Source organism: Halyomorpha halys, unplaced genomic scaffold (genome assembly GCF_000696795.3).
Source record: "Halyomorpha halys isolate HHAL.00 unplaced genomic scaffold, Hhal_1.1 Scaffold1582.1, whole genome shotgun sequence".
Taxonomy (NCBI): domain Eukaryota; kingdom Metazoa; phylum Arthropoda; class Insecta; order Hemiptera; family Pentatomidae; genus Halyomorpha; species Halyomorpha halys.
Genome location: NW_027106787.1, coordinates 122314 through 132407, shown reverse-complemented (window position 1 = coordinate 132407; position 10094 = coordinate 122314). Strand labels below are relative to the sequence as shown.

General features: G+C 30.2%; 1 protein-coding gene across 1 annotated transcript in view; it reads right to left on the bottom strand.

Annotated features, from left to right (window-relative positions):
• Window positions 1-3578, bottom strand: part of IFT46 (intraflagellar transport 46) — a 4420-nt gene extending 842 nt beyond the window's left edge. Inside the window, exons 1-6 of the mRNA XM_014435421.3 lie at window positions 3534-3578; window positions 3209-3371; window positions 2253-2389; window positions 1842-1916; window positions 1513-1741; window positions 1082-1194 (exon numbers count right to left, since the gene is read on the bottom strand). Coding sequence (XP_014290907.1) covers window positions 1082-1194; window positions 1513-1741; window positions 1842-1916; window positions 2253-2389; window positions 3209-3364 — 710 coding nt within the window. The 5' untranslated portion in view covers window positions 3365-3371; window positions 3534-3578. The remainder of the gene's footprint in view (window positions 1-1081; window positions 1195-1512; window positions 1742-1841; window positions 1917-2252; window positions 2390-3208; window positions 3372-3533) is intronic.
• Between the last annotated feature and the right edge of the window lie 6516 nt (window positions 3579-10094).

Sequence of the window (10094 nt, the reverse complement as noted above, 5' to 3'; positions counted from 1 at the left end):
TTTTTCACCATCTGTCTCTATACCTGTTCAGGTAGGAGCCTTTTTAAGAACCTTTTACTGTGTCCCTGGATATATACCCATCTGTGTTTAGTTTGCCACATTCCCTTATTAGATCTACCAATACTTAAGGTAATCTCGGGCCTGGGGGGGGGAGCCTACCGTGGGAGCGTTCTGTCACCTACGGCCAATGAGGAATGAGACTCAAAAATAAGGTAATACCCCAAAAGGGAGGTGGGAGTGGAAGTGGAAAGGAAGACTTAGACGAGAAAGAACCAGGCTTGAGAGTAGCAGAAGAAACAAGAGCGAAGATGCACTTCGACCAGACGAAGTCATGAGAAGGGCCATGAGACCTAGAAATCCCTTATGAACAAGATGGCACCTACGGAACTACATCCCACGGCATGAATCAGCAGCTATAAGTATAACTTAATCAATAAGTAATAATGTAATAATTGATATTTTATGGCAACCATTTATCTGAATCATTACAAACACTTTAATCATAGTAATAAATTGTAAATAAATAGTTAATCTCTTTATGTAGTTTATATACATTTCAACAACCCAATATACCACCCCTTATTATATTATATAATTAATAGTAACAAAATTTTTTAAATATAAAGGTATTTAATTGGTAAACTGGTAAACACACCAAAGCCTTGGAAAAGAATCCAATCATAATAATAGTTTTTTAGGACTCAATATATAATTAATTAATTAACTTATTTTTGGATAATTGCCTTCAGCGATTATCCTGGCATTCCGATTAAATCTTAAGGCAGTACATAGTATAATAAAGGTTTTAAATAGTATCTTTGCTGAAGTTTTTAGATTGGTAAATTGGGACTTTCTGATAAGAGATGAAAGAATGAAATAAGTAAAGAACATACAAGTAAGGGAATAATAAATAATCAAAAATAGTATTTGGAAATCAGAGAACACTGTTACTGACATTTTAATCTAAAAATTGTATTCTTAAAATTGAATTGAGTTCATTGTAAGTGGAAGCTTAAAAATTATTTAATAGCTAATAATAAAATAAAATTTTGTATTGCTAAGATCAAAAAATAATTTAAACCTCGAATATTCCAGTGTTGGTGGGGGTTTAGATTTGTGCAGTTCACTGATATCCTTGATCCATTTGTCAATAGCTTTAGGATTTTTTTCTGCATTTGCTAGCTTCTTTACTAGCTGAAAATGAACATTCAAAAAGTGATAAAAAATTCATTTGATGTATTGAATTTAACCAAACATTTTCCTAAAACCGTATTCAGATAAAATGAAATCTATGATGAAGTCATTAGATTTTTTATTTTAACAAAAATAAATAAGGAATAATTGAGGAAAAGGTTTGTAAACCATACTGATAAATACATTTCAAAGGAATTTTATGGTTTCTTGTTCATTAATATTTATATGAATAAGGGATTCACTCAAAAATGTTTTATAGAAATTTGACAAGCAAAAAAAAATTATTATATGTAAGGTAAAAGCAAAATTACAACTGACCACTGGTTTTGCTGAACTTTGTTTTGTTGTAGCTCGTAACTGTAAATGCATAACAGCCGGTTCACTTTGGTGTATTGATGGTTCATCCACAACAGTTAGGCCAAGATTATCATCAACATCATCAGGTCTTCTGACTTTAATAAAAGCATCTATATCACCAACAGCTGGGATGTAAGATGGTATAAATGGAATTAATTTATAATCCAGCTGGACGGTTACTGGTGTGTAACTAAAATATTGTACACAATAATTCTCATTTCAATTAATAAGTTCATCATTCAAATAATATCCATTATTTGCATTACATATGAACAATATGTTATACTTACAAAGTAATATATTCGAATAATTCTTTTATATCTGCAGAGACAGGTAACCGTTGATAATCTTTTGGGTCATAAGCACTAAAAGAAACACAAGTGTGATTTTAAAAAAATACAATGATTATGGTTTTAAGACTGGATAATTAAAGATAACTAAAAAAAGAAAAACTATTTACAAAATCCAATGGAACTTGATAATATTTGGTAACATCTCTTATGAGCAAATATATATAAGACAAAATATACATTATTATAATTAATTGCTCAATATAATTCAGGAACAATTTTTTTTTGTTTTGTTTTATTATCAAACAACTCGTTGAAAAAATAGTGATCTTTCAAGAGACATAAATGGTACATAAAATCTTTTATTAAAATATCTTATCCAAAATATTTATATTTTTAATTTATAATTACCCTTCAATGATAACTTCATGTGGATCTCCTCCCTCATCATCATCATCATCTTCCTCACTGTTTTCTGATGATTCAGTGTCTCCATGTTCAAATCCTGATGGAATTTCTACAGGTTGAATTCTTGAAGAAGATCTAGACTAAAGATATTTAATATTTAAATTTTTAGAATATGAAAAATAAAAAAGTTATTGTGTTTCTAATCCATACAGTATTTGTTTGCTTAAACGCATTTCTCTGTATATTCACTATATGAGGGTGTCTTGTATTGTAGAAACTAAAGTCTGCTAGCTCATAACCATTTCTATATACATTAAAATGTTTGAACTCATAAATTGTTTTATTATTAAATTTGTCATAAAATTAACATTATGAAGTATAAAGTGTGAGTAAAGAATACAAAATACTGAAGGAAAAAATATTTTTAAAATTTTCTTAAATCTTGAATCTTTTTTTTTCTTACTAGTCATAAGTCTAACGACTTTGTAATATTTATGTTTTTACAGTTTGGCTGTTTTTTTAGCTGTTTCCAAGATTGAAGGAACACCTCTGCCTAGGTTTCTCAGATAGTAACCAAACTATAAGATAAAGTTTTGCTTTGTAATACCTGCAGACAGCCCTGCAAAGTGGGGCGAAACGTTGGTTAACAATCAATAGTTTTCTTTTACTATTTTGACATCTTTATTGACCGTCACCCAGACTATCTTCCTCCAATATAGGATAAATTTTATATTCTAAGAAATTTAAAAAAACCTTTATAGTCATATAAACTATTAATTTCTGCATAAAAATGGGTACATGAATAGCCACAACATAGCTACAAAAATAATAAAATACTGAAACCTAAGTCATTAATTAATTTATAACAGGAAAATATACTCAATCCTCATTTAAATAATAAAATTGGAAGTAAATAGAATTAAATATGTAGTTTTTATACATATATAATAGAATCAAACCTTAGCGGCTGACATAGGTCTCTCACGTTTCGGTTTCATTTCTGCTCGCATTTCCATTCTGCTGGAAACATATTCTCTTCTTGGACTCCTTGGAGATAAACTATCCACCTCATCAGCATTTTTGACATCAATTTCTTCATCATACAATTCATTCATTTTTGCTCTGAAATCGCATAATTAGCAATTAATTTAAATTTTTATTATTTTTTCTAAATTATTCAATTACTAAATAGAAGTAGATATTAGGAACAAGCTGAGGAAAATCAAATTAACTGATTTTTAAATTATATGATTTTAAGTAAAATTAAATGACTCTGGCAATTACCTGAGAAGTTTTCAGTATAGAGAAGGTTACTTCAAACTGTTGCTATGCCAACACATGACAGAACCACAAACAAAACTTATTAAAGGATTTATAGCAGGAATAATTTTAGTTTTTTTAAGAAGTATTTATTTAAAAGAAATAACAATAATGAATATGATTTCTTGTTTGTTCAATATAATTTATTTTGTGAAACACAACATAGCATATCACTCTGTACCAATTGAATGTATATCATAGTTTTAAAACTCTGTGATAGATTGTATTTTCCTCATTAATCATAATTTTAATAAAATTTTTAACTATCAATCAGTTCTTCTTTACCCATTTTTTTTTTTATTGACTTGTAATAATAAAATATTTAAAATTAGCAGTGATTAGGCTAGTATATTTCATGAATTTGGTCTATTTTTAAAACTACAAAATTCATCTAATCTAGTTTTGTTTTTTTGTTGATTTTTGTATGTTAATGGTCTCTGAAAAAGTGATTTAAAAAATATTTTCTATATTTACTGTCTCAATACAGTAACTAAACTCAATTTATTCTAAATAAATTTTTGAAAAAGTGTTAAAAAACAAGTTTGTAGAAAGACTGGCACATTATTTTCTATAATTTTCCACTGGTGGACAGAAGTGCCGGTATTAAACTGTACCCAATCATTCTTAAACACTGACATAACTTAAGTTGTATCAGTGTTTCAAGAGGGTTTTTTTTATAATTTTTCTTAAATATTGACATATTTTCCTATACAGTCAGTTGGAAAATTTTTTTTCCTGAACCATGACATATTTGAATCTGAACTCAACGCTTTTTGAGTTTAAATTAACAGACGTAATGTGTTATATAAGGCTAGAAAACGAAGTTGAGCGTAGCGTAAATGTGATAGGTAGTTCTGTGCTGAGATTCATAGAAAAGAAAGTAAAAGTTAATATATAAATTTGTAGAATTATAAAAACTCATATATAGAGAAAAGGTTTGAAGAAATAAAGCCTAATGTCACTATTGCTTTGCGTGGTAAAACAATTATGAACCTAAACGTGCCAACTCAAAAAATCATTCTTGAGTCCTAAGTAAAAGATCTTGATTTAGTAGATAAAAAATATATCCCAAAAATTTACTATTCATTCTATAACAGCCTGAAAATTTTTACTCTAATTATTTAAGATCTTATTTCCTTTTGCTATAGTAAAATTCTATTTTTTATTGTAATTTCTATATTTTACTATACTTCTACTTCTATACTTTTATTTAAATATTCTATTATTTAGATTGAAAATATGATTAATTCGAAAAAGATTTTTTCTTAAAAACCGCCACATCTTGAAAAATGGGTAAAGTTCTAGTACTATACATTTATTTAGTAAACAAAATTTCTAGAAGAATAGGATAATTTGAATCAATATTTGAAAGAATGTTTATAAGCTTCCATTAACATTAGCATTTGTACATTTCGTTATGTGTCACTATTCAATTAAAGCTATGTAGCGTTTTTTTATTTTGTTGTTAAATATATTGTTTTGTTTTTTTGTAAATTGTTATTAATCTAGGAAAGATTCATGTATTGAAATAATTTTGTTACATCGATGACCTTACTTCACAGTGGTGCAAAGTACACTTCGACTATATTTACAAACAATACAATTAAAGGTTCCCTATTTTAGGAAATTTAATTGATAAGTTGTAATTTTATTAAAAGGAAGAACCTTTAACTTTTTTTTTAAAGTAAAGCTAGTGGAATATACTTAACACCACTGTGCAATATGCCATCGATATATTGATGGTTAATCATTATTAATAAATAGTAAATTATTTTATGTAATATGTAATAGCAGTACTTATATTTCTTAATTATTAATTATAATACTCATAAATATTATTTGTTTTTCAAATGACAAATTTAAACACAAGAACCCTTTATAATGTTTAGTAATTCTGTTTAACATTTCTGTCTTATATTATTATCTTCTTGCCTTCTTTTATTTATACTCGGAATAAAATGAAACTTAATAAAAAAATAAAGATTATTAAGTTATTAATGAAAATGTGAAAATTTATTATTATTGCGGAATAACAGTCTGTTGCCTGCAGGCCTCCTCAATCAGCAGTCGCCACCAGTCTGTTGTGCTGTTGTCATTCAGTTGCGGACGGACTCCAAGACTTTTTGTAACGCAAGTTAATCCATTGAAGTCTCAGTCAATTCAAATATGAGCAGCTTTAGGTAAGCGTCTTTAGCCATTATCCAAGTTTGAAATAACTGGGTAAACCATGATTTTATGCAGGATCTACACGTTTGCAGCGAATCCAATACTTGTACAAATACTTGGTAAAAAAGGAAAGAAGAAACTTTGATATCCTCCCGCTTGTGTGTTCTTGTGACATTTGTCGGCTATTGCCGACTATTGCATTCGATTTACATCATGTTAATTATATAAAGATACAAAATAAAGATAGGCCTAATGAAAGGAAACTTAAATATGAGCAAAGTAGATAGTAGTTGGTAAAAATGCATTAAAATAATACTACATAACCTATAAAGTTCAACCTTCCTTCTTGATTTTTTTATCAGAAACTTGTTGATTTAATTACCTAGTTATACAATGACTTTATAAATATATATTTGTGTTAAATTAAAAAAAAAATAAAGTGCTAAAGTTAATTAACAAGATTTGAAACAATTTATTTACACCTAATCGATAAAATTTTAAAGAATATAATCTTAAGCTAGAACTTTTGAATTAAAAGGTTGGGGGAATTCTGTAATTAATTAAAACACAGAGCACAAACATATGTATGTTGACATTGGTAGATGTATACAAATACCCTTTGATTTGTGTCCAAAAACCGACACTCAACAGGTCCGCCATAAATTAATGCCAACTTGTACCAGCCAAACCAAATCACCAATTCACACGCTTGCTAATGCCAGAATTTGCCATGTGCTTGCTATGTAAACATGACAGGTGCCTATGTTAGGCGCCTTTTAACATAACTAGTAGGATTTGAGAATGTTTATAGTTAATTAAACATGATTGCAAAGTTGATAAGAATTAATATATTTAGTTAAAATTAAACATTATTATTTTTAAATGAGGAGAAGATGGTTGGGGGTGCGGTCAATGAAATTTCATTGACCGCACCCCCAACCATCTTCTCCTCATTTATCATCCACGGTCAACTATCTCTCATAATTATTATTTTTATTTATATATTGGATTAATGATTGAATTAATTGTTTATTATATCTGTTTAGTTTATAGCGGCATATTACAATACATAATATAAATTCATAGTAATGATATATAAGAAAAATCGAAAACAAAATCTGTTGTTTCTATACACTTTTCTAAGCAATTTTCTTAAATCTGAAATAAAAAAACTGCTTCATGTCTCATTCTAATATTGGTACAATGACGATCTTTGTTGGCAATTAACTATCATTCAGAATGTTCGGTGTTGTACAGCTTTCAAGTTATATTATAAAAAATACAAAGGATTATTTTTTAATAATATGGCTAAAAGGTCAAAATTATCTCTTCCCTTATAATAGTCCAATTTCAATGATTTATTTTTTTGTTTTTCACAGAATTAATTAATTGTTTATACAGACTATTTCTTGACAAGTAGAGGCATTCTGTAGGATAGAAATTTATCGATACTACCAAATTATCGATACGATACTTCAGCTGAAGTATCAGATGAAAAGTATCGGTCAAAAAGTACCAATTCCTTGGAATATCTAAACGTGCTTGCTGTAAGGTCAGAGTTGGGCGAAAAATATTCGATTGGCGAGAAACGAATACATATTTATTCGATTGACGAATTTTATTCGAATAAAAATACGACTAAACAATCCGAACACTTTTGTATCTGAATATTTGAAATATTATTTCAATCTAATGAAAGATTATTCGAATACAATATTATTCGAATCATAACTACATTTTTTTTTAACTCACTTTAACCATTTGTGATTCGTAATGTATGAGGGTCCCAATTATAGATTTTCAGACGAGTTGAAAACGAAAATGCTATCGATTTTAAGATCGCGTATCGATTTATTTTAACTCTTCTGATTTCTAATATATTAGGTTTCCTCTTGTATATTTCTTAAGACGAAGAAAACGAAAATGCTATCAATTTTAGGATCGCATATCGATTTAATATAACTGTTCTGATTTCCAACATTTAAGGGTCCATTTTTATGTTTCGCGATATGCAAAATATAAAATGCTATCGATTTTAAGTTCGCGTATCGATTAATTTTAATTTTTATGATTTCTAACATAAGAGTTCATTTTATGCAGAATATGCAAATGCTATCGATTTTAAGATCGCATATCTGTTGTCTAACATATAAGGGTCCATTTATTTGTTTTGGGATATTCCAAACATGAAAATGCTATCGATTTTAAGATAGCTTATTGATTTATTTTAACTTTTCTGATTTCGAACATATCAGGGTCCATTTCTTTGTTTTGGGATATTCAAAATATGGAAATGCTATTAATTTTAAAATCGCGCATAGTTTTATTTTATTATTTTCGTTATTGTGGCATCACTGTCGTCCCCACTCCTCCCAATACCAACGTTCATTTTTGTTTTGACTGCCGTCAAAATAGGTATGCATTCTGTCTCATCATTTGATTTGTATTCTTTTTTCTTTTTACATCTCTTTATTTGTATTTTCTTTAATATTTCTTTTCTTATCTATCTGTTACTATTACCCTTTACATTTACTATTTACTACCTTTAATTTTTCTTATTATATCTTACTTTTTTACATTTTATACCCCTGTTAGTTTACACTTATGTTTTTGTTTTCCTTTTGTAACTATGTGTTTGTATCTTTTTTAGCCCTGACGAAGCCCTGCAACGTGGGGCGAAACGTTGGCTCAATAAAATAGTATATTCTACTATTTGAGTTGTTTTTTTTGACCGCACCCGGACCATATTCCTTTCAGTTTTATTTTAACTTTTCTTAGAGTTCCTTCTTATTTTATTAGATGTATATTGAGCGGGCGATAGTGAAATCGATAGATACGTCCAATTTGTTGAATCTAAGACTCTATAGTTTAGAGCAAAAGATAACACAGGTCATGGAGTTATGACAATATTTATTGAACACACTAACAACACGGAACGGAACAATACAAGAGACACTCGTATATACAATATATAAGGTTATACATGAAACGTGGTCGGGACAGTGTTGCCACAGACCCACGAATAAATTATCCACCACCCTCCCTATTTGCGGATTCCTTGACACTTGATACATTCGCTGAACTTGTTTACATCAAGCGCCTTTGTTCACGCTCCATAGCACCACCCACAACTGATCATCCTGACGAAGTGACGCAGCATCATAGGACATCGGATTTGACCAGTTGAGAAAGCTGAATAAGTTACAAAATCGTCCAGTGTAGCTGGTGATCGCCTGCTTCTCTCAGGTCTGGTCAATGTTGGTTCTCGTGTTGATGTCAAAACGCTCGTTGGTGGAACAAAATCCGAGTCATCATCTTGATTGCAGCTGGTTTCTGTAGATGTGGAAGAATATCCAATGCTTGATACAGTATTGTGACGACCGTTGTCAGACTGTATGTCTCTCTCCGAAGAATCATCATCCTTCGATGGCTGTGATCCTGTTGTGTCGTCGAAGCCAGAATTAGAATTTTCCTCAACAATTTCCTCTTCCGAATTGGATTCGTTGGGAAGCACATAGAAGTTTTTATCGGTACCTCCGGAAGTGTTTTCTAGTAATGAACTGCCCCAATGATTTTCGGAGAATGTTACATCTCTTGATACAAAGGTAATTTTCTTCTGATGGTCAAACAACCTGTACCCTTTTATGTCTTGAAAATATCCTACAAATATGCAAGGCGTAGATCTGGGGCTGAGTTTAGTTTGCTTCGGTGTAGAATGTGATCACATGCCTTACAGCCAAAAATTCGAAGATGTAGAAGAGGAGGTTTCTTAGCTGCCCACGCTTGTTCTGGAATTGTAACAGCAGACTTGCACGGTGACCTGTTCAAAAGATAAGTAGCACAGTTTACAGTCCTGACACTATCAGTAGACATCCTGTACAATCTATCAGAGAACGGTTGAGGCGCTCAGCCTTTCCCTTTTGCTGTTGTGAGTAAGGACAGGAGGTCAGATGTACAATACCTCATGACTCCAAAAACTCACTTAATTTTCTATTGCAGCACTCCCCTTCATTGTCAGTAAGTAGAATTTTAATTTTGCTGTCAAGACTGATTTTCAACAAATGATTGGAAAATTATGAAATAATCGGTGACTTGATCCTTTGATTTCAAGAAATAGACGAATGACTTGTGACTGAACTCATCTAAAAATGTAAACAGATATCTGGAACCTCCTAAACTGTTTACCTCCATCGGCCCTACGAGGTCTGAGTGCACTAATTGTAAACAGCGTTCGGTAATGGAGTCACTCTTGGGGAAAGGTAAACGGTGGCTTTTTCCCAACGTGCAAATATCACAGACAATGTTTTATCGCCTTTACCATGCTCATATTTCTTGAATTTCTGAATTCCCTTACACTGA